General features: G+C 43.9%; 1 protein-coding gene across 1 annotated transcript in view; it reads right to left on the bottom strand.

Annotated features, from left to right (window-relative positions):
* SND1 (staphylococcal nuclease and tudor domain containing 1) overlaps positions 1-24,341 on the bottom strand; it is a 419,879-nt gene that overhangs the window by 168,535 nt on the left and 227,003 nt on the right. The window contains exon 14 of the mRNA XM_052638359.1: positions 11,403-11,475. Within this exon, the coding sequence (XP_052494319.1) occupies positions 11,403-11,475 (73 nt within the window). The remainder of the gene's footprint in view (positions 1-11,402; positions 11,476-24,341) is intronic.

Here is a 24,341-nt window from a genome sequence, read left to right as displayed (position 1 = left end):
AGATAATTTAAGAGCCAAGAGTCAACATTCTCTTGAGTGAATTAGTTCTTCATAATTGTTCCATATATTTTGAGACAAATAAATATTATGGTCACTTTAATAAAGCCTGGAAACTGATTTGGAAAACATCCCAACCTAAAACTGCATGAGAAACATGATTCATGTTTCCTTCAAAACCAGCATCTGAAGCACAGAGCTTCATGGCACTGATGGCAGCAAACCAAGCAGCTCTTCTGAGGGATGAGCGCTTAACCTAGACAATTGTGGTCTAGAGCCAAAAGGAGCGTTGACATTCCATGAAAAACGAAAATCATGTGTTAGCACAATGGGAGGGTAAGAAAATGTGTTCCTAGTAAAGTCAGCAGCATGATGTAAAGAGCATGACTTTGGGCTCAGAGATATTTAACTAAAAGTATTTAGAAGGGTGGTGGTCCAGTGGTTAGGAATCTGCCTGCCAATGCAGGGGACATGGGTTCAAATCTCTGGTCCGGGAAGATTCCACATGCTGAGAGGCAACTAATCCACTGGGCCACGACTACTGAGCTCACACATTCTAGAGCCTATGCTCCGCAGCAAGAGAAGCCACTGCAATGAGAGGCCCGTGCTCACTGCAACTAGAGAAAGCCCATGTGCAACCACGAAGACCCAGTGCACCCAAAAATAAATAAAATAAAATTTTTAAAATAGTACCCAGAATTCCACACATACAAGAAAAACGTGCAATCACAGGCTAAACAATAATGAAACTATCCATAAAGAAAAATAACTTTAAAGTTGCTAGACATGTTGTGTCTTGGGGTACATTTGGGAGCTGTAGTTCTTCCTAAAGAAAAACACAGATTTCATGCTGCCCCCAACCAGTGACTTTACAACTTGGATATGATGTATTTGCATATGGATACTGCATTGAGGTTCTCATTGTGAGGCTCCCAGGCTCTAGACTACCAGCGGAAACCATGTACCCCAGAATATGTGAGTGATGGCAGAGAATTCAGACCAAGGGTTTTGGTCAAGATATTTCTTTTGCAGCTAAGGATCTCATATCACCGCCATTTCTGTCTCCAACGGTGCATATGTATTAATAATTATGGTTGTCACTGGTGTCATGAGGCTCTTACTTTTTAGTTTCTATGATTTTTCCCCTCACAGCTTGGGAAATTCCCTTTAAAGATTCTTTAAAATCTGGAGATAAAGGGCTTGACCTAGGGACCCCTCTTCTCCCTTAACTCTCTGGGTAATTCTGTACACTCATCCAACAGGACTAACTCATGCGTGAGGCCCATCCACTTTTCTGGCCGTGGACCATTTGAACTCAATTTTAAAAGGTCTAGAATTGCAAACCCTTGTGGCATATATTTGGGAGGAAAATTATCATACGGGAAAAGCAGCATCAACAGTTATTTGTGCTGGACATTAGGGTACACATGCATGACACCCACCTTTCATCCTCTACCTATGACCTCTGAATCCAGGCAGTCGCCAAATTCTACTAGTTTTTCTATCAAAGTAGATCTCACACTTATCTTTCTTCCTTCCCTGCCAAAAACCTAGTTCCAGCCACCATTCAGTACCCCCTCAGTACACTGTGAAGTCCTCCCCTAACCAGGTAAAAATACTAAAGCTACTGTTCATTCTGCAGAGTGGCCAGTATGAAGTGAGAAATGCTGACTTCATTACCACACTTGCGTGCCACTTTCTGCCACAGGACCTTCTGGTACATAATTATATCCTTCAGCCCTGAATAAGACCTCCAACTAATTTCTTTTTTAGCCCTCAACTTAAAATCACTTAAAACATGGTCTCTGACCACATGGAAGAAGGAACAACTGTGATGATACAAGTCTCAAGTTAGGTCAATAACTTGCCAGGTAGCATAGATGGTAAAGAATCTGCCTGCAATGCAGGAGAGATGCAGATTCAATCCCTGGGTCAGAAAGATTCTCTGGAGAAGGAAATGGCAATCCACTCCAGTATTTTTGCCTAGAGAATTCCATGGACAGAGGAGTCTGGTAGGCTACAGTCCATAGGGTCACAAAGAGTTGGACACAACTGAGCTAAAACACTTTCATACTTCTATTACAGTTCTAATTAGAGACCCAGCTGCATATGACCTAGAAGGACTGCACCTGTCCTTTGTAATGTTGCATCCTCAACACCCAGCACTGTGCCTAGAATATAATCAAGTTTAAGTCTCTCAGTTGTGTCTGACTCTTGGGACTCCATGGACTGCAGACCACCAGGCTCCTTGATCCATGGGATTTCCCAGGCAAGAATACTAGAATGGGTTGTCATTTTCTTCACCAGGGGATCCTCCAGACCTAGGGATTGAACCCCGGGGGTCTCCTGCATTTCAGGAAGATCCTTCACTGTCTGAGCCACAAAGGAAGCCAGGGGCTATAATAAGCTTTCAATACTTATTGTTTGATCATTCATTCATGACTCAACATGTCAAACGCATCTAAAACACAAGCCAGACAGCACAGGTTAAATGCCAAGGGAAGATAAAGAGGCAGCAGAAGAACTCAAGAGAGGAGTATAGTTTGGGACTTGAACTAGATAAAAAGTTTGCAGTACAAATACTACCAATGAGGATGGATGGATTATTTTCAAGGAACTTCCGTATGCTAGGCAGAACACCCCGCCTTTTAATCACCACCACCACCACCACATGAACCATTGGTCTCTCTCATTAGGTCAATGGTTCTAAATACTTTGGCTGTATTAACTCATTGAAGCATACCACAACCTAATGAGGTAATAAGGACCCTTATTACATTCATTTTACAGATGAGAAAACTATGGCACAGAGAGGTTAAATAACTTCAAGGTGACAAAGTAGTAAAAACACTGAGCCAAGACCTGAATTTGGTGATCTAATCCCCGGGCTCATGCTGCTAACCAGGTTTTCCATACTGCTGCTGTATTCTAGAAAACAGGCCATCCTCCTGTTGCATCCTTTTACCAGACTCTCACTTCTAGTTACTAACCAGCACAGTTAACCATACATCTAGGATCTAGGGGGTCACATTCATTCAAAGGCAGCTTCATTCTGTTTAGGTCATCCCTTGGTAAATCAAATCTAAATCAGGCTCTGTAAAGAGATATAAAAAAGATAGCATTTTCTCAGGAGTTTAGCAACTACTAAGGAAGATTCATTGTATGTACATCAACTAAGATCAGTTACCAATCAATATACTACCAAATACAAAATTATGGTAATAAGTGATTGTGTAAATGCTGAAGGAAGGCACCATGAGAAGGCAGTGAAGATCAAAGGGGAAAATTGCCAGGAAGAAGAGAAACAGCCTGAAGAAGGAGGGGGGCATGGCTAGGAGAGAAGAGACAGTTACTCAAAAAGAGCTCATCAATAATGCAGTTGGAGTCAGCGGACTGACAACTTGAAATAATGGAATAGAATGGATATGAAAATATTCTCTATGGTGGCTGAAGTAGCCAGGCATGTTGCCGTAATGTTCTACAAGAGAACACAGGTCTTCCTCCAAATTCAAACACTCCTAAATCTAATCTTTTAATACAAATTCTATCATTAATTCCTGAGAATACCCTTTTCACGAGGAATTGAGGCACAAAATTACTAGGTAATTTCAAAGTTGCCCTAAGGTCTGATTCAAGGATATTTATCTGGAAGTCAACACTACGAGGAGTGTCCAACATTCTGTACAACATTCTGTAGGGAATAAGTTGGAAGCATGCTAAATATAAAGCCTTAAAACTCGAGTAAGCAGAATGTCTGGGTTAGTAAAATTACTTACTTTGAGATGTTTATATAAGCGATAGCCACAGGACAAAATGAGTTCAATCTAGGGCTAAGTAGTGTTATGATGGGGAAGTGGAGAGTGAAGCCATGGCTGGGCAGAAACATTTCAGGTTTTATCACATCACTTGGCAGTCATGGCACAAATCGAACAACCCAATCGCACACCTGAACCTGGGAATCAGAAATTTTATCAACTGCCTCCTGCATACCCGAACATTCGTTTAGCCAGGCCGTACCAGGCTCATTCAGCCAATTTGGACCCACAAAACAGACTCATAGAACAATCTCCCCATACGCCCAGAGCACAGAAAAGAGAACTGAGAGCATGAACCAGTGGAAGCAGAGTCTATACCACAGGCAGCTGTCTGAAAACAGATGACATTTTCTCTTTGGAAGAAATGCTCCAGGACTCCCTCGATTTCCTCTCTCCTTTCTTTGAACAAAGGAAGGAAGACAAAAAAACTGCAGCTCAGGCCACTTTAATGAAAGGGAGGACTCTGCTTCTCAGAGCTCATTTGTATGCATCCCTCTGAGTGAAGTCAGTTAAACAAGAAATCAGAAGGGAACTAGACAAATGTGTGGCAGAAAAACTTCCTGAAAACAGAATTCACTGCAGGAGCACATCAAGTCTACAGATTATTTTGGAAGTAAGACATTTTACTGAAAGAAGCAAGAAAAAAAAAAACAAAAAACCCTGTCTCTAAAAATGGTCCACCTCTGGGCAAGTCACCTGATCAAACATATCTTCAGAGGTGCTGAATTTAAGAGCTGGAACACATGTCTAGACACAGGGCCCTATCCTCAATGTCCAATCCTTCTATGTCAACTTACTAAGATACCTAAATTTTCCAACACAAAAGCCTGTTGGTGAAGAAAACAGAAGACCAAGAAAGGCAGGGGCATGGAATGGGGCATTTTGCAGATGAAAGAGACATATTCACTTTAGAACTTTATTTCTTAAAAGAACTTCTGCAACCAAATGACTCTTTACATTTTCAGGTATAGAAGAGCCAATAAAAACAATGTTATAAGTAGTCTCTTAAAGGGAACTAGTAAAATTCATGACTTCTATACAAATATAAAATGAAGATGTGTCAAAATTTTATTTACCCACTTATTAATGAAGGAATCAGAAAGATTTTATAAGTGATTCAAAGCAGGGTCTGGAGGAGATATATAGATATATAGATCCTGGAGAAGGAAATGGCAACCCACTCCAGTATTCTTGCCTGGAGAATTTCATGGACAGAGGAGCCTGGTGAGTTACAGTCCATGGGGTCACAAAAGAATTGGACGTGACTTAGTGAGTAATGCGTCCACTTTAATCCAAATGCTTCCACATTTATACAAACAGGAATCATTTGCTTCCTTATCAGGTTTTCAGATGAAATTCTCTCTCCATAGGTGTGCGAAACGACCCAGATAAAAGCAAAGGGGCTATAGCATCAGATAACCCCAAAGGGTTTACCAGGTAGCACCCAGCATTCCACTGAAAGGATACCCAATAATCATCTTGCCAGTTTCAAATTCTACTAACAATTTCTCATGATGTTCCCAACAAAATAAAAGAGGTGAGAGAATATGTCCTACATTTAGTGTCTAACAGTGCAAAAAAAAAAAAATGACAATAGAACTCAGTTGAAAACTGGATTAAATTTGTAAAAGGAGGTGCTTAAATACAACCACTAACTGTGATAGAAGCTGAAATACAATCATTTTAAAATTCCAGCATTTCTTTGCAATTTCATTCAGAAACATGTTCAGTCTAAGAAAGATAAGATGTCTCTCTTATTCCCATGGAAAGCATAAATGCTTTTGGGTTTCTTTAGAAGGAGAGACGGATACTGCTGCAGTTCTGGGGAGTGTGAGGAGAGCTTTACAAAACAAGAACTGGCCACACAGGACTCCAAGGGCTGCAAGAACTATGGACAAAAGGCCATAAAGCGATGCACTTGGCCATTAGGGAGGGTGACCAGCTGAAGCCAACTCTTCTACAACCAGTCTGCTTACAAGCTCTCTTGCAGAAGGAGAGGGGAGAAGAGAGCTGTGGGGAGAGATGGGAGGATGGGGAGGACAGGAGGGAATGGGAGAGGAGCGGGGGAGGGGATGGAGAAAGGAAAGGCTCAGTAGATGGAGGAAGGAAGAGATTCCCAGTGCGGCGGCCACTCTGCTCTTGCAGTTGCCTGGACCACAGTTGCCTTGTGTTTCCGAGACTGTGGGGAGACTGCTGGTTGACGAGCTGCACCTTGCAGTCCGACTGGAGTGACAAGTTCCAGAACCTTCTGTGGGGGGAGAGGAGGAGTGGAACAAAGAGAATAGCACCTTCCCCGAAATTGGCAAAAACCAAATAGCACGTGAGAACCCAGCACTGGCGCTCAGCATGCGTTCCCCACGAGGGGCTGTCAACCTCATGGAGCACACGCGGCTTCCAGCAGCAAGGTCAGCAGCCAGGGTGCTGGCTCTTGCAGGACGAGGTTCCTCTGGGATTTCCCCAGGGGAGCAAATACATGTGTGAAGGGAGCTCAAGGGCTAAGCAGCCGAACTCCCAGGCAGGGCCCTTGGCCGTGACCTTGTGCAGTCAGCACAAAAGGGACCTTCGAATGTTAAGGAGGTTATTCAGAGGCGAAAGGGGAGCCAAAGCAGGAAGAGCTATGAAAACAAGAAAGGAGTGTTGGTACTAGCAAGTCACTGGTGATACGAAGCTGAGCGGAACCTTAGAGTCAGCAGTCTAAACAAGCCAAGTCGGAATACACACAGGGGAAACTGCAGGTTAACACAGATCTGAGTTATAAAGCTCCCGTGTGACTGTACACCGTGCCCAGACTTGCTGGACAAACCGTATTTTAAATCTCTTCGGCCAAAAATATTTTAAAACTCTTGCACTGAGGCCCAACTCCATTGGGAGCTAAAAAAGGACAACCTCTGTAACAGTTCATAAGCCTCCACCGGAAAGGCTGCTGCCAGCACCCTCAGGACAAGACAACAGGGCTACTCAAGTTGAAGAAGGCGCTGCAAAGCCAGAACCTGGAGGCAGAGCCAGCAGGACGTGCTTAACATCCTACCCGCTTATTTATTCTAAAGGAATACTTCCATCCTCTGTATTTACATGTGAGACCCTCACTGGCCAACTCTGCAGGTCTTCGCTTCGCAATTTAATGGAGAAATAAGGAACTGAAAGCCTAACACCACCCCACCCCATCCACTTCCCACCCCCACGGGCCAGTCTTTGGACTATTCCAGGCCACGGTTCAGCACATTCGTATTAGTAATAGCATGCATTTCCAACAAAAGCCAGTCATGGCTAGAGGAGGTTACTAGGAAGTGACTATGTAATGTGAGCAAAGAAGACAATTTTGAAGTGAGCCCTGTGGGGATACAAGAAAGGACAGAAGAACAGAATAAATAACAGCAAAATCTGCTTCTGAGTTGTCAGGATTCCCTATCATGGAAATGCAGAAGACATTTGGGAGGTGGACTGGCCCATCCTAGTAATTGGACCCGTTCTGGGACTGTTAGAAGTGTGGCTGGAGTGGATAGGATGCTGGACGAGGCTCTAGTCTCTCATGGTGTCGTCAACAAACACACATAACTCCACACGCACCCGAGAGGAAACGACACAACAGCGAACAGAGGGACAGTCCAGTGGTCACTAGGATGCACCTGGTGCCAGTGAGCGGGGCAGAGGAGAAACCGGTGCACGTGGGCTGCAGCCTGAGGAGCGGGGCGCTCTCTCCTGCCTCAGAACTATAATTGATTTGTCTGATTTACCAGAACAACAGTAAGCCATGCACCAGCCACATCTTATTGCCTGTTTTGCACGTTATATCTGCGGGAGATTGTATTTATTACAGAGTAGGCTACAGCAAAAACAATAATAACCCGGAGATAAGCAACAGCCTTACATTCCACTAACTCGCATTCTGACTTTTTGTGTGTCGGAGAGGTGGGGAGTGGAGACAGGATCAGGGAGAAAGAAAAGGCACAAATAATGAAAACAGGGTTGAATGAATGGAAGCAGTTGCCATAGAACCACTCTACAAATGCAGTCAGATCTAGCACCAAGTTGATCAGATTCTCAGTGGGTTTCATGCTCACAGAACCGTCCTGGCCTGGAGGGGAAGCGGACAAGGGGAACAAGGACTGCGGTGACAGGTGCGTGTCATAGCCTATTTCCTTCACCTTTCAAAAATCAGAAATAAAGGAAACCAGCAACTGTTTCAGGACCCAAACTCCCAGATTTTTTCCCCCCTTAGTGGATACCCTGAAAAACAGGAGCAGAGATGCAGAAGAGTCAAGTTTATCCTAGCCCCAGTCAAAAGGTAGGTTTGTGCATCTGGCATTACAGATGCCATGAACCTTATGAAAAACACTACATTCCACTGACACTGATGTCAAAAATCATCTACTTTAACAAAAATCAAAACCCAACACAACCTAAACACTGGGGAGCCATCGTAACATTCTTGAAAAGTCAAAAAGAAAAAACTGTGATGAGTTCTCATGTAAGAGCTCAACTGGGGACAAGAGAACTCCAAGTTAGAAAGCATGCTTGGTAGCCAACATCTATCAGCCCAGTCCAGTCCAGTCCCAGGGAAAGCTGATGGTTGCACATGAAATGGCCTGCTTGCCTCAGTACCATAGGATGAGGCCAGCATCCCACCTGCCCAAGTGGAGAGTCAGCCACTCATTCCTACACCTGGCTACTTAACTCCCCACAGCAGGGAGTCAGCCAAGCAGGCCTTGCACTTGCTAACTCTCCACAGGAGGCATCTTCGTGCACTCCAACCCTGACCCGTTGAAATCGATTTTACAAAACAGAAGAGAAGAGATAGGAACAACGGGTAGAAACCCAACTCTAAGAGTGGGAGGCCATTAAGACTAGAGCAAGTTTATGGGTTATCTGTCTCCCAATCATGATATATAACCTCCTCCACAGAGCATATTACTTGAGTGTGTTTAGAAAACAAAATACTAAGAGCACATATGTCTTTTTCTCCCTCAAGGATGTGTCCTGGGGTGGGGTGAGAGGTCCTGCATGAATATCAGTTCACAGTCAACATCGTGGTGGCATACGGCATATACTGTTGGCTCAGTGAGCACTGCCATTTACCACAGCCTGCAACTGAGAGGGTGGCCAACGAGGGGAGGGAGGGACACAAAGATAAAAAAATTTTTTTTACAAACTTTAATGAAACCATTACACATGTTTGTATTAGATGACCTTTATTCCAATGTTTGTTAGTTCACCTGGATGTAAACCATTGGCCTGACTGACCCCACCTGACCACGGGTCCCTCAGTAACATTACCGGAACACTTCAGGAAACTGGAGACCCATACATCACACTTAAATAGTGCAAGAGAATTCAACACACACATACTGAACATGATACTGTGACAGAAAGAAGAGAAGGTTAGAAAAGGGAGACAAAACTCTTCTGTTAGAGAGGGCACCAAAAAAGCCTTTAATCTAAACTGAATAATGTGTGATGAAGGTGGACAAGGTCATTCTGACATCTATTGAATGGAACAGCTTTTTCACTTTCACTCTCCCACGTGATCCAGCTATCCTCTTTTATTTATGTGGTAAGTGGAGGAATTTGACTTGCATTTATTTTTGAGTAATGTAAGAACAAACCAATTCTCCAATATCTAGGCAGCAAAGAGAATAAAAGTACGTATGAAACTGAAGTTCCCTAAGATTCATGGCTACCAAAACACGAAACCCACACAAAGGAAACACATCAAGGTAGGAGGCAGTATGAGATTCAAAGATAGCACTGAAGATTACTAGGACACTGTGCTGGGAATGCCAAGAGGACAATCCCAAAACAAGTGTAACTCTGCCTCAGAAAGCCGTCAAGGGCCTCACCTCGATCCCAGGGGGCACTCTAAGCATGGACACGAACCCTGCAGGCCAAAACAGAGCACCATCCCAGGGCTCAATTCAGCTTCTGGATGGCCCCAGAGTGTGGGCCAGACAAGAGCTTTGGGGCGGGCACATCTGCTCTCAGTGCAGGAGTCACCACTATGTTTCCCAAAATACAACTTTCTCCCCGCTGCAGTTAAAAAATCAAAACAAAAATTACCCTTTGATTTGACCAAAAGAATGACATTAAAAGAAATATGGCTGAGAAGGCCACAGCAGATACAGAGAGAAATTAATACACACATGAACAATTCCTCAGCATGGTAAACGGGAAGAGGAAACTCGCCTGATACCAGGGAAAATCACCTGTGAAACATAAGCCTCAGTAGACGCAACATAGTCACTTGCAGCTCAAAAGCCAGACTTCAGCTACGAGGGATACACAGCAATGCACCTCACTTGATAAACAGTGGCATGATATCTTGACCGAAGAGCAATTAATATAGGCCACACTGCACAACCTGTAGTATGCAGCGACTGCTACAGAGAGGGAAAGTCTAACAGAAGGCCAGTGGTTGAAGCCCACAGGGGAACACCACACTCAGGCAATAGAGAGCTGGCCAGACGGGTTTGGTAGTCATCACAAGGAACTACAGGTAGAGCCCGAGTCAGGCTCGGGGACACAACAGAACAGGATACACTGGGATTCATCACTGCTGTGGGCTCGGCTGAGCTTCTGTTTACAACAGTATTTTCTTCTTGGTGCCCAGGGCCAGCTGTCCAAATGTCCAAGCTGAGGCTGACAAGCTCCTCCTCTGTCATGTCCCCTGGGCTATGTGCTCTCTCTACACAGGACCCGGAGCCCCTCCTTACCCAGTAGTGACTATGGGAGCAGAACTGGATGGCGCGTGTCCCAGGAACAGAGGGTCTTCCCTGGCCCCCTGATCAAAATCAAACTGAGAACCCTCACTACCGCCTTGGGCTGCTCTGTGTCTCTTCCAAGCGGTCACTCCCTGGCACTACTGTTGTCTCTCTTTAGTGCTTGCATGTAGGGACCTTATCTGTCCTCATCTGTCCTGTTCACTGTTACATCCTCACTGTTGAGAACAGTTCCAGGCACCGTACGCACTTGCTGAATAAATGAATAAACTGCCTCAATTAACAAAGGTATCTAATTCAGACACAGAAGTTCCTAAATATGCAAGTTAACATCCTAGTCGCAAACAGTCATTTGGACACAGCCTTTAGGCAGCTCAAAAGTACTTCTTCTCATCACCTCTTCTTTTCTATCATCTAATAGATCTGTTAGCTCAAAGGATGCTCACAACTTTCCAGCCTCATTCATTAGGATTAATTCCTAAACTTGTCTGAAAATCTATATTTGACATTTTTTTTCACTAAGACTTTGCAGTCACAGAATTAAACAGGAAATTTTTTTTTATTTAAGGTAATTTCATTTTAACACAACTCAAGAGAAATATCTTCTAACTCATGATAATAAGAAAATGGAAAAGCAACTAAGTAAAAATTCAGGTGGAGAGCTGGGAGGTTTTATGCCCTGGTTTAAATTCTGTTTTCCCAGAGAATAAAACAGGATCTCTACAGAGGCATTAGCAGAAGCTGTGGAAAAACTCACATTCAGTGCCTGAAAACAAATGAGCTACAGAAAACACATAAGCAGAGGCCCTTCAGTGAAGCAGCAGCCAAGCTCTTGGCGCCTCAAAGTCACATGGCTCCATTCAACGACACAACTCACCCCAGATATGTCTGCGACCCGGTGGATAGGCACTTCCTTCTTGCTATGCAATCCTTTGCCATTCTTAATAGCTCTGTAAAGAAACAGGAATGGGAAAAAAAGCGCTCAATGAAAATACAAACCACAGTGGGAAGGGGTAAGGAGGGTGGGAAAGGGGGCAAGAAGAGAGGTCAGTTCACTGGGCATGTGTGACTACAGAAGGCACACTGCTGAGTAGCTGGTGTTCTTCAGAACATTCCATGGCAGGGAGGGTACACATCTGCTCTTCCCCTAAGCCCAGTAACCATGGCTTGGCTGCTAGTTAAGGCCAGCTGTTCACCTTGTTATCAGAGAGGGCTCCCTAACTTGTCTCCAAATGAAAGGCATTGTTCCAGGCATAAAAGAAAAATCAGTTGGAAGAGCGCATTCCTAAAAAACAGAAGTAATAATGTTTCTTTCTGGGTTTAATCACATGAAACATTTTCAATGCAATATATGTACCTAGCGTTCCAATTCTAATGGAAATAAGTTTCTCCCAGGTAAAAAGATAAATTGCCCTGAATGAAGCAATATTGTACAGAAGTCTTTTTAATGTGGGGGAAGAAGGGTGTTTCTTGGCGGTCCAGTGGTTAAGAATGCAGTGCTTTCACTGTCTGACCTGGGCTCAATCCCTGGTTGGGTAACTAAGATCATGCAAGCTGTGCAGCATGGCCAATAAATAATAATTAAATCGGGAAGAAATTAGCAAAGGTGCATAATTGAGAATAAGCCTCATTTTCGATCCGTCTCAGGTTGTAATGACAATGAGTTTAGCAGGGGATCCTCCAACACACATCTGACCACCTTCTGCATCCTAATTGGATTGGTCCAATGTGTCCTAATTGAATTGGTCCAATCTCCCACCTTTTGCGTCCTAATCCCTTGAGTGGTAGCTTCAGGGACCTGATCACTTGTGTAACAGTGAGGGACTGCAGACTCAAAGGTGATGGTACAGCACTAAGCAATTAGTCAAGACCTTCACGAATACTTAGAGGAGGAAATGGCAATCCTCCACTCCAGGGTTCTTGCTGGGAAATACCATGGACAGAGCAGGCTATAGTCCATGGGGTTGCAAAGAGTAAGACACGACTGAGTGATTAACACTCTGTGCATACTGCCATGTAGGGAACATTTGTGTTTAGGGACAGAGAAAGATTCAAGAATGTGTCTGCTTCATGAACTAGACTTTCTAGGGTTTCCATATCCCAGAGAAAGTGTTAAACTGCCCAGACCAGGGTCAAGGTGTCGGACCCTCACGCTATGAACCACACTGCAGCCCTCCTCATACTCAGGCTCCATGAACGAAGAGAACTAAGGTATTACTCTCAAGTCCTAACTTTCTAAATCCAATTCACAAATCAAACTGGGTGGGAGTTGCTCAGTGCAAAGTGGAACAGTCATTTCTTACATATGTGGCCCTCATCACTTGCCTCCTTTTCCACCCAGGGGACCTATCTCTTAACTCAACTTATCCGAAACATCCTCTGTTCAGAAACAACAAACAAAACACTTCCCGTTCTACTCAGATTCCATTCTGTGATGAGGGTAAGAAATCAAAATACAGAATTTAAAAAAACTGTAACTCGCTCTACTCTGAACTGTTAATGGAAAGAAAATATTCCCAAGTTCCTTGAATGCCACAGTTCCTCCTGAATTTGAATCAAGGCAAGGGCTTTAGACATTGCAAGTGGGTCAAAATTTCTCCATTTAATTTTAGACCAGTGCTTTATCATTCAGGGAATCTGATGATGACCACAGATGGGGGCTGATTCTCAAGGTTTAGCCCCTGGTCTCTTGGGATCTCCACACTAACAGAAGCTCCAACTCTTTGAGCTCCTAAGCCCTGTGTGTATCCAGACTGTGTTCTGTTTCTATAGTCTCCCCTGCCACCAACAAGCTTTCCCCATTTTGCTACCATAAACTTGAAGGAGGAGTCTTGGGAACAAACCTTCTGTGAGGCAGGGCAAGCTCACCGTCACCCCAATTGTAAGTTGCTTCCCTTCAGGGCGAGGCATGCTTAGCTTTCTGCAGGTCCTGTGGGGGCACAAACTGCCTACAGCCTTCTCCTGTTCTAACAATCAGGACAACCAAAATAAATGGACCTACCCAGTAAACAGATGGTTCATGTGAGAACATTGCTGAACGCCTGGCCTCTCCTAGGGGCTGGAGAGCACCTCATATACTACGAGGAAAAAAGAACAGGGCCTGGGCAGCAAGTCAGAAAACAGGTTCTTTGTAAAAGCAGAGGGGTGGTAAACTAAAATTCTTTCTCTCTATGATCCCAAAGGAGCTTTATGACATAAGCAGAAATTTAGGACTTAACCAAGGTTAAACATACTACTCCAAGGGGAAAAACCATCATACCTCAAACAGAAAATATGGATAACAGTATGCATATGAGATCTGAAACAAACCAGAATTCTTTAAAATTAAGTCTTAATATTAACTTATACGCAGAGTACATCATGCAAAATGCCAGACTGGCTGAAGCACAAGCTGGAATAAAGACTGCTGGGAGAAATATCAATAACCTCAGATATGCATGACACCACCCTTATGGCAGAAAGTGAAGAGGAGCTAGAGTCTCTTGATAAAAGTAAAAGAGGAGAGTGAAAAAATTGGCTTAAAACTCAACATTTAAAAAACTAAGATCATGGCATCTGGTCCCATCACTTCATGGCAAATAGATGGGGAAACAATGGAAACAGTGACAGACTTTATTTTCTTGGGCTCCAAAATCACTGCAGATGGTGACTGCAGCCATGAAATTAAAAGATGCTTGCTCCTTGGAAGAAAAGCTATGACCAACCTAGACAGCATATTAAAAAGCAGAGACATTACTTTGCCAACAAAGGTCTGTGTAGTCAAGGCTATTGTTTTTCCAGTAGTCCTGCATGGATGTGCGAGTTGGACTATAAAGAAAGCTGAGCACTGAAGAATCGATGCTTTTGAACTGTGGTGTTGGAGAAGACTCTTGAGAGTCCCTTGGACTGCAAGGAGATCCAACCAGCCCATCCTAAAGGGAATCAGTCCTGGGTGTTCATTGGAAGGACTGATGCTGAAGCTGAAACTCCAATACTTTGGCCACCTGATGCAAAGAACCGACTCACTGGAAAAGACCCTGATGCTGGGAAAGACTGAAGGCGGGAGAAGAGATGACAGAGGATGAGATGGTTGGACAGCATCACTGATGTGATGGACATGAGCAGGACCTTGTTTAGGACCTTGTTCCTAAAAAGATTATTAGATACTTGGTTGCATTCAGGCATTAATTTTGGAAAAACCTTCAAAGACTTCATCTTTTCATACTTTAGATACAATTGCTAAATCAGATAAGATTTCAGGCACATTTTGTACATTTCATTTACACTCAGGAGGCAATATCATATTTAAGGACTTCCCAGGTGGCTATCTGAAATGCAGGAGACCCAGGTCCAACTCTCGGGTCAGGAAGATCCTCTGGAGAAGGAAATGGCAACCCATTCCAGTGTTCTTGTCTGGGAAACCCCATGGATAGAGGAGCCTGGCAGACTACAGTCCATGGGGTCGCAAAGAATCAGACACGACTGAGCGACTGAACAACAGCAGATCATACTTAAGCTGAGAAATAGTTGTTGTTAGTTTAACAAAACAGAGACAAAAGTGAAAGTTTTTTTTATTATTATCTGTAGATACTAACTACAAACGCTGCTCCCCACCCCCCATCCAGGACAACCTCTAAAGAGTAAATGGTACACTGGACCCAGGCCGCACAGCGTGAGGGCTCACTGACAAAGTTGCTAAACGGTCTCATGCCCGCTCAGGGAGACTCAGGTCTCCCGCCCTGTGCTGCGGTTGCTTTGGTCCTTGTTTGCCCACTGCTGCAGAAAGGGCCCTGGGTGAGCCATCCCCAGAAAATCTCCATCAGTCTGACACAAGGGCTTCTAGAGAGAGAGGATCTGTGGGAACAACTCAGTGCAGTAATACCTGCTCTTATCTCAAAGAAGTAAGGATCAAAGACCAAGAGCGGTAGGCTCGCCACAGTGCTGTTCCTGAAAGGAATATACTATGTACCTTTTTCTTCCAGGATGCAAAGTGCATATAGGACATGCCTGTCTACTAACAGCTGTATATACAGAAAATGAAAACGAGATCCTGCTTCTGCTGGCTTGTCATGACTTCTCGGTGGGGCAATCCCTGTATCTTACATAATTCAGCCTCTGTGGCCTAGGTTTGGGGGCACTCTGACTTTTAAGACCTGGGAGGGTATAGAAGGTAGTGGGTTTGCTTTCCACCAATGCCCGCTCCACCGAGCAAATGGCGACTCCTCTCCCCATGCTTCCTGCAGGCTGAAAACACGGCTCAACATCCCTTTTCATTAGGCAAGGAATGAAACTCCTGACTTCTAAACTTCGCCTGCTGTGTCTGCTTAATAGCTGCTTTCTCACAAAGGCAGGCTGGAGCTCAGGCCGGCCGGGAGAAAGGAAGCAGTCGGGCAGAATGCAGCCTGTGCCTGTTGGAAGCTTTCTTCTCCAAGCAGCCACAGCACAAAGATGGCAATGACCAGTGTGTCAATAATGGACAGAAATCATTGCCAGCCGGGAAAAGTGAGTAACGCCGCACACATACACAGAGGCAACAGTAAAGGAGAGGGATGAAAACTCTGCTTTTTAGGTTGCTTCTAGAAGCTTCTAGAAGCTATAGCATGGGACAGGAACCCCATTCAGATCAGCAGAAAGCTCTTCTTGTCAAGTTTGAAATTCTCCTGTATGAGATGCTACTGCTTTCCCACTAGAAGATAAAATCATCAACTCTGCAAAGGCAGACATGGGTGTTGTTAAAAGGGAGATTAGCCTACTGCTTAGCATAAAAGGATTAGAACCTAACATTCTGTACAAAGAAATAGTCTGCTCTTCAGTTCTAGGGCCCTTTGCAGAAAAGCCTCCATCTCCAAGGCACAAGCCTTAGCACCACTGACATCCTGAATCATCAGTTCATCTTGTAGCAAAGAGGCCATGACCTTAAATTCAATACAACAATGGTAGACCGGTATTCTGAATATTTTTGTAAGTTTACAGAAAAAGTTCTAAGAATGTATGGTTAGAGCCAGCCTTAACCCAATCATAAAATAGTTGCCACATGAGGAATTTTTAAAACATAAAATTCAATTATTTATTTGGCTGCATGGGGTCTTAGTTGTGGCATGCTGGATCTAGTTCCCTGCGGAGGGACAGAACCCAAACGCCCTGCACTGGGAGTGTGGAGTCTCAGGACTGGACCATCAGGGAAGTCCCTCTTCTTGGGATTTTAAAAAAAAAATTTTTTTTATCTTTTGGCCATGCAGTGTGGCATGTGGAATTTTATCAAGTTCCCCGACCAAGTAATGAACCAGAACTCTCTACACTGGAAGCATGGCGTCTTAACCACTGGACCACTTTGGAAGTCCCAGGAATTCTCTACCTGGTGACTTCAGGGAGAATGCTGGGAGTACCTATGAACCAACCTGAAATAGTCGGAGAATTATATATGTGAATTTTTCTGGGGAATGGGAATTCCAACAGTTTCACAGAAAGAACCACTTTTCCATACAAGGGATCTAAAGGAAACAAAGTGATGGAAAGCAGACACAGGCACGGGGAATGACGCGGCAAGACCAGGAGGCCCTGGCTGGCAACTCCCCTTTAACAACACTGTCTTGTTAACCAGGAAACCAAGCTGTCCCCTAACTCTGCTCTGCGTCCTTGCCTACAGCCAAGCCTTTCTTCCTTCCTAACTGTGCTCACTCGGCTCTGCTGTAACCCTCTTGGGCCAGGCCCACATCAATTTATTCCAAGATAACATCAGGACTATTTTAACTAAATCCTTTGAGAGTGCACACCACCACTCCATGACTTCTTCACAAAGTCAGTTCATCACTTTGCTCCCGTGCTTATACCCATAACAGAGACTGCCAGCCTGTGCCATCAAGGGGAAACCTGGCTTTCATGGGCCCATTTGTCTTCTCACTATTTCCACATTACTCCTTCTAATCCAGTGAGTCCATTTTCTCCAGACCCTTACGTGCAAATCATTCATAGATCCACACTAGAGAAAAAAGAGAATTACAGCTTATCTGTAGCTACCACCTCATCCCAATCAATCATAAAACAGCTGTCACATACAAACTGCTAAATCAGGGGTTCTAGGTGGGGGTCTGTTTGAATACTGGAAGTATCTACAAATTACTCTGAAGCGGTAGAATTATACATGTGAATGGGTACACGTCTGTGCATCACTCAGTGGAGCAGCCAGTTACAAATTGCAATGCAGTGTTTTTGAACTGCATCATGCATTCACTTTATTTCTATAGCTAGAAACTACGGGCCCTTTGAGGGCTTGAATTCTAGCCTTAATATTTGCTACAGTATTTCATACAGAGCTATATTCACATAGTCTTAAACTCAGGGTCATCTAGTTCACTTATTGCGCACCTGGTAAAGCTAAACAAATGTCCACTGACTAACACAGAGTGTGAAGATATTTCAGACTGGAGACTGGATAATGCCAAAGTGAGCACAGAGCACAGAAGAGTGAGCTTGTTGGCTTTCCTGGAGGTGCAGATTTGTGGTAAGATATATGCTCCAGGTTGCAGGCATCTTGGTTTCACCACTTGGAGTGGGGCAAGACAGAAGAGTTGAAAGCCTGTCCTCTGAGCAGAAGCACAAGGGCATCAAGATCAGAAGCCTCACGTTCCCCTCCTTAGGTCCCCGAGAGCTAGAAGAGGCAGTTGGCCATCTGAAAGGCAGTGATGGGAGCAAAGCCCCAGCTATCATGATCAATAAAACAGGACCAAGTGGCAGGACCATCAGAAGCACCTACTGGGTAGTACAGAGTATGTAACTATGGAGAGAGGGAAAGAATTCAAACAGAAAAGGAGGAAAAACAGAACAAAGAGCCAGTTAACTTGCTAAACTTCTAAAGAATCTTGCAAGGTATTTTTAGCTCACATTGATGAATACAGAGTTTCAACTGAAACAAACACAGCAGTGAAACACAGCAGCAAGCAACACTTTCTTCAGCTTTTTATACTGGTTTCTTGGCACCTGGAGGAGGCAACCAGGTCCTGACACTCCGAAAATAAGATGCGGAGCGCGCACAGGTACACAATGGTGGGGCGGGTGTGCTAAGATGATGCCACTGCGTTGTCAATGGAATCAGAATCACTGATAAGACAGAAAAGATGGAGCGTACATAGTTGGGAAAGGAGGAAATTGAGTCCTACGGTCAAGGGGAGGCGGGAGGACTTATGAGGCAGCAGAGCAAATAACAAGGAACTCTGGGCAACCTCATCTAAAACTAATGTAAAAAGAAATGAAGATGTATTTCTGTTGTGCCAGGTGTGACAAGCGATCTGCTGTGCTCAGGTTAAGAGGGGAAAACTGAGCTCTGTGGAAGAGAACCACCAGGCAGCGCAATATTAGATTCACGAAAACATGAGCAGACGATGCTGTCCCAGGTTAGGGCCACAGGACTAGTAGCGCCCAGTAGAAATGGTCCGTGTCAGTCTCAAGTCTTCTTGAGGGGACAAGGCTGCAGAAAGGGAAGATTAGAGGCAATGACAATGGAAAACTGTCTCAATGACACTGGTTTTTATAATTTTTTCATGTCTTTATCACAGAGGCAATACATGGCCAGAAAAAGTACAAGAAAGAACAATTCATAATTCAATTTCAAGATAAAAGCACCATTAACATAATTTTTAAGTGTTGATACACATACAGGTATGTGTGTGCGCTGTTGCTCAGTTGTGTCCGACTTTGTGACTCCACGGACTGAAGGCCACCAGGCTCCCCTGTCCATGTAATTTTCCAGCAAGAATACTGGAGTGGGCTGCCATTCTCTTCTCCAGGGGATCTTCCCCACCCAGGGATCAGACCTGCGTCTCTTGTGTCTCCTGCACTGGGAGGCAGATTCTTTACCACACCTGCCCACTTTAAGAAAACTGTGGGCAAAGTTTAACAATTGTTCTTTTCCCCCTCAGAAACAGTAACTAAATGAACACTTCCTTGTGTTGTTAGTTTTATTACATCATTTTCTAATCATTGCACATAAACCTGTAACATGGATGCACATCCAATAATTTAACAACTGTCTACTGCTGGGTATCTCTGTGACTGTAGTATTCCAGTGTAATACTTCCAGCCCTAGAAATAATGCCAAAGGAATAACTCTTAAACTGTCAGGCATCTTACTAATTATTTCTTAGAATAAATTCATACAACCGGGACGGCTGTGTCATGGGTCAGTGAAGCACCATTCCTGTTTTGCACCTCCTTTCCCCAGGCAACCCGGACAGAGCATGCCTTGGCTTGTGGACTCTCTTTGTGGATAAATCCTTCGATTTAGGTGCTTGTTCCCACGCATCCTATATGCCCACTGGGATCTTCATGCTTATCACGATGTTCACAATTGTTTACTCGCTCATCCACATCCCCACCAGACCATGTGTTTTTGTTTTCTCCTCCAATGCACCTGCTATTTGTTACTGTAAAAACAACACATCAGAGAAAAATTTAATGCCTTTTACTCAGTCAAAAGACACAATAGACTTACTGCTGAGAAAATGGTTTTTCCAGTGTGAGTACATTTACAGGGACCTGCTGGAAAAGATTTGCTGCCATCCACTAGAGATCTGGCTCTCTGAACTTGACCCAGAAGCAAGAGGCATAGGAAGTAAGCCTACTCAACTTCTGGGCCCAGAGCTAAGGGAGAGGAGCTGGGGGACAGCGTAGAAGATCACATTCACATGAGGGAATTTACAGGAAACTTAGATGCAAAGAGATCTACAAAAGAAAGAAAGCTCTGAAGGAAATTTCTCTCTCACAACCTGCTATAAAATTCTGGGCATTGATGTATCAGTGATTAATTATTTGAACTCCAGTCCTCTGGAGAGATTTCCAAGGATTAGAGCAGAAGTAGGAGAGTGGCGTCTGTAATAGAGACTCAGCTCCCCAGCCACTCTGCCCCCTGATACCACGGATCACGTGAGAACAGCAGCTCTCAAGATGACCTCACATTATATTAGCCGAGAGCTGGAAGAGGCTACTCAGAAGGAATCTGGTTAGAGAGTCACAAATGCAGAGCACGAGGAAGGGGCAAGAGGAGTTAAAGGGAATACAGAGCTAGTCCAGGGCTTGCTGAGAAACAAGTGTGGCTGCCGGGGAAGCACCACTAGGGCAGGCGTGCAGAGAGATCCAGAGCTGATCCCGTCCCCGGCTCAGTCTCTATCACCTTTGCTTAATGGTTACAATTCCAACTACTAAATTATTAATGTGCTGAAAAAAGGACACAATTTTGATTTTTTTCTTAAAAAAAAAAAAAATATGAGTTAAGAATTGTTTAGGACAGTGGTTCTCAAATTTTAGTGTGTGTTAGAATTACCTGAAGGACGTGTGAAAAGAGGTGGCTGGGGCTGAATTCCAGTTTCTGTTTCCATAGGTTTAGGGTGGGAAGACGTGGGCAAGACCTGAGAATTCACATTTCTAACAAGCTCCCAGGTGAAAATGATGTTGCTGGTCTGAGGACCAGACTGTGAGAACCAGTGGCTTAGGGAGTCAAGTTAGGAGACATTCAAAAATGGCAAGGATCAAATGTTATCGCTTTACTGCTACAACTTATTTACTTGGGATTAAAATTATATTCACAGTATGATAATCTTCAAATGTATTTTGAAATATGCTGGAACTATTTTGAAACCTCAGATACTTAGGGGCTATCTGAGAGGAGCAAGAGCCTTTTAGCCAAAAGAGCAATGAAATGGTGGAGAACAGATGAGGTGCTGTGGGCAGATAAATGGTCACAGCTGGGTGGGAAGGGGCAGTGAACACCCAATTAATTAAAGATGCTAGTCAAGAACAACTTCCTCTGCAAGAATATAACCAGCGCACATTAACAATTACAGAAAAGACTGGGCAACGAGGACTTCTTCCTATGAGTTCATGACTTGACTGCCCATACCTTGTGTACACACAGGAGCTAAAGCTCGCGGGTTCTGACTTTACCCCAAACCCCTCACACTAATCTTTGAGACGAATGTCACAGCTTGAGTCGTATAGGTTGGAACTGGGAGTGGGGAGGCGAGATAGGATGAAGAGTGAACAGATCCTCTTAATATCCTGAAAGAGAAAATTATTTGGAAATGGAGATATTATACAGCTCTCCAGAAGTGGCCATTTGTGCTGCCTTAAATGCAGATTGATTACTGCTATTTGGATGTTGAGTGCATCATCTCTTCTGAAGAAAGGGAAAAGCTAAATTTCCCCACATTCAGCTGTATCGTCAAATCACTTCCCCACACCCGCTCTTGTAATGCATTTTCCTGTTACCACATCCATTTGCAGGAGCTGATATGCCCTGCTCCCCCACAGTGAAACCCCCCAACACTGACGTGTGCTGAATCTCATTAGCAACCTCTGGCTGTGCCACCTACAGGCAAGCCCCAAATCTGGTGGGGTGTGCACATTTGGGGTTACGGGAGAAAAACAAGCAGTTACTTAAGAGAAAGACCAATCTCCTTCTTGAGCTGGCGTCCAATTTGTACCAGCATCCTGTAACACAGCTAGGTGAAGAGGGCAGCAGACAATTTACCCAACTCCAGCTTTTCACGACTCTGGGCTACAAAAACCCACCTGCACTCTGGTGCTACAGGAAAGGAAGAGAAAAACTTCAAATCAAAGCTCTGATTTTCAGCAGTATTTGGTAGGATCTAGTTTTATCCAAAGAGAATGTTCACTTGGTTAGGTCATTAGATTGAAAGTGTGAAATCTTGGTTTATTTAAAGCTGTACCATTAAACGACTGAGCAGAACAGAGGTTGGATGGAAGAGATGAGTTTCAGGAAGGTGTCCTCATGGGAAATTTTAATAGAAATGAGAAAAGGAATAAAAAAGATGTAAGGAGGGCAGTGTTAATGATGCAGAGGGAAAAAAGAGGAGGGGCTAAGAAAACAGGTAGGAAAATGAGAATAGGAAAAATAGCAACCCCCAGAGGTCTTATTCAATTATTCAACGCGTGTCCCTCCGAGACTGCATGCTTTGTAAAGCTTCAGTCTGGTATCTTTTTTCTTCACCACCATTATCCCCTGTGCCTAGGACCCAGCATACACTCACGAACATGGCAAAGAAAAGGAATGAATGCAAACCCGTCATGTGCGAGAGAAAACCAGCCTGAACAACTGTACCCACTAGAGGAATAATTTATTTTGTTTGGAGAACTGGTTAACTCAGGCAGTCTATACACTGGGATAGGATACATTCGTTTCAAATTTTCAAAAAACAGACTCAACCTCAACACCAGTTTTCTCACTGGACTGGTAGGAAGATGAAATCTGCTTCATACCAAGGCATTTCACAAGTCAAAACTGTGTCAAGCCAGCAATGCTGACCTCTTCCAATTAAAGCAATAGAAAGCAAAAAAGTGCTGGTGAATAATTCTTCACATTTCATTCATAACCAGCACTGAAAATGCCAGTTAAATTGAAGGCACAGATAGGAAATACCTTATCGAAACATTTTGTGTTTGTCTAAGCACAAGGCATTTTTTTCCTCCACCTATTAAAATTTTGTGGGAAAATCCCTCTATAAATCAAGCGGGAAAAAGTGGAGCTGCTCTGGCTGAATCAGGAGTGGGAGCTCAAGCACATTTCTCTCCCAGTGGTATTGGAAGTACTTCAACAGAAATGCAAAATACATTTACAATTCACTGCCCCAAGAGCACTGCTACCTGGAAGTCAGTAAGCCCACTGCAGACTCAGTAACTGTATCACCAAGAGAGATCTTTAATTGAAACAGTTTCCCTCTTAATAATGACTACAGGTGTTGGCCTAGGAAAGAGTTAAGTTTCTAGCCTTCTAATCAAAGTCTGTGATAGAAATGCCAACATAGATTTCCTGGAGGTTCAAGCTGGGAGAACTTCACAATAGGGAGGGTGCTGTCAACCACACTGGGCAAAAGCGAGAGAGAGTTGATAGGATTTTAATGGTGTTACTGTCCAGTTGCTAAGGTGTGTCTGACTCTTTGCGACCCCATGGACTGCAGCCCGCCAGGCTTCCATGTCCTTCACTATCTCTCGGAGTTTGCTCAAACTGATGGCCATTGAATCGGTGATGCCATCCAACCATCCTCTGTCCTTCCCTGACTGGTATTTATAGGGCTGAGAGACTAGAGATGTCAAAGTTGGCAAGGCAGGAACACTAGTTGTTTTTGTTTTTAAAGAAAAGCAAAGTTGCAATCAGAAGCAGGACTCCCTGCAGGGCTGGGGAGGACAAGGAGTCCACACAGCGCTGAGACAGGGCAGGCTTATGCTTGCTTCACCAAGAGGGAGGACAGGCCCCAGTTTCCTTAATCTGCAGTGTGCTGGCAAGGAAGAGAACAGGAAAAGATAAGAGCCTGCCCTCTTCTCTTCTCCCGAGATAACCCTAACCTCATTATGTATGTCCAGAATGAATCTAAATTCATTTAAATCTGCTCAGACACTAGGTTGTTCAACACAATTGCTTTCCCACTGTCAAGTTGGGGCATCAATTTCTTTTCTGAATATATACAGCCTATCTTGAAATCATAAAATCTTAGAATTAAAAGGTGCCTTAAAGGAATAAAGCCCCAACTTCTGAACCAACTTCTGTGTTGTCCTGCAATGAACCACAGAGTAAGTTTCCAGGAAACCTTCAAATATTACATTTTAATATAAAGTAGCTTTAGGAGAATGCAGACAGATGATATCCTACAGGTTGGGATGTCCAAGGAAAACGGCACACAGCCAGGCTTTGATTCCACACGTTACCAGCTTATCTTTAGTGTCCATAATGAGTTTGACAAAAGTCCACCAGGAAGGCCTGTAGAACGCTAGGGGAACTTACATTCTGTACTGTTTAAAATCAAACAACACGTATTATATCAAACACACA

Source organism: Budorcas taxicolor, chromosome 4 (genome assembly GCF_023091745.1).
Source record: "Budorcas taxicolor isolate Tak-1 chromosome 4, Takin1.1, whole genome shotgun sequence".
Taxonomy (NCBI): domain Eukaryota; kingdom Metazoa; phylum Chordata; class Mammalia; order Artiodactyla; family Bovidae; genus Budorcas; species Budorcas taxicolor.
This window is presented reverse-complemented; position numbering and strand designations above follow the sequence as displayed.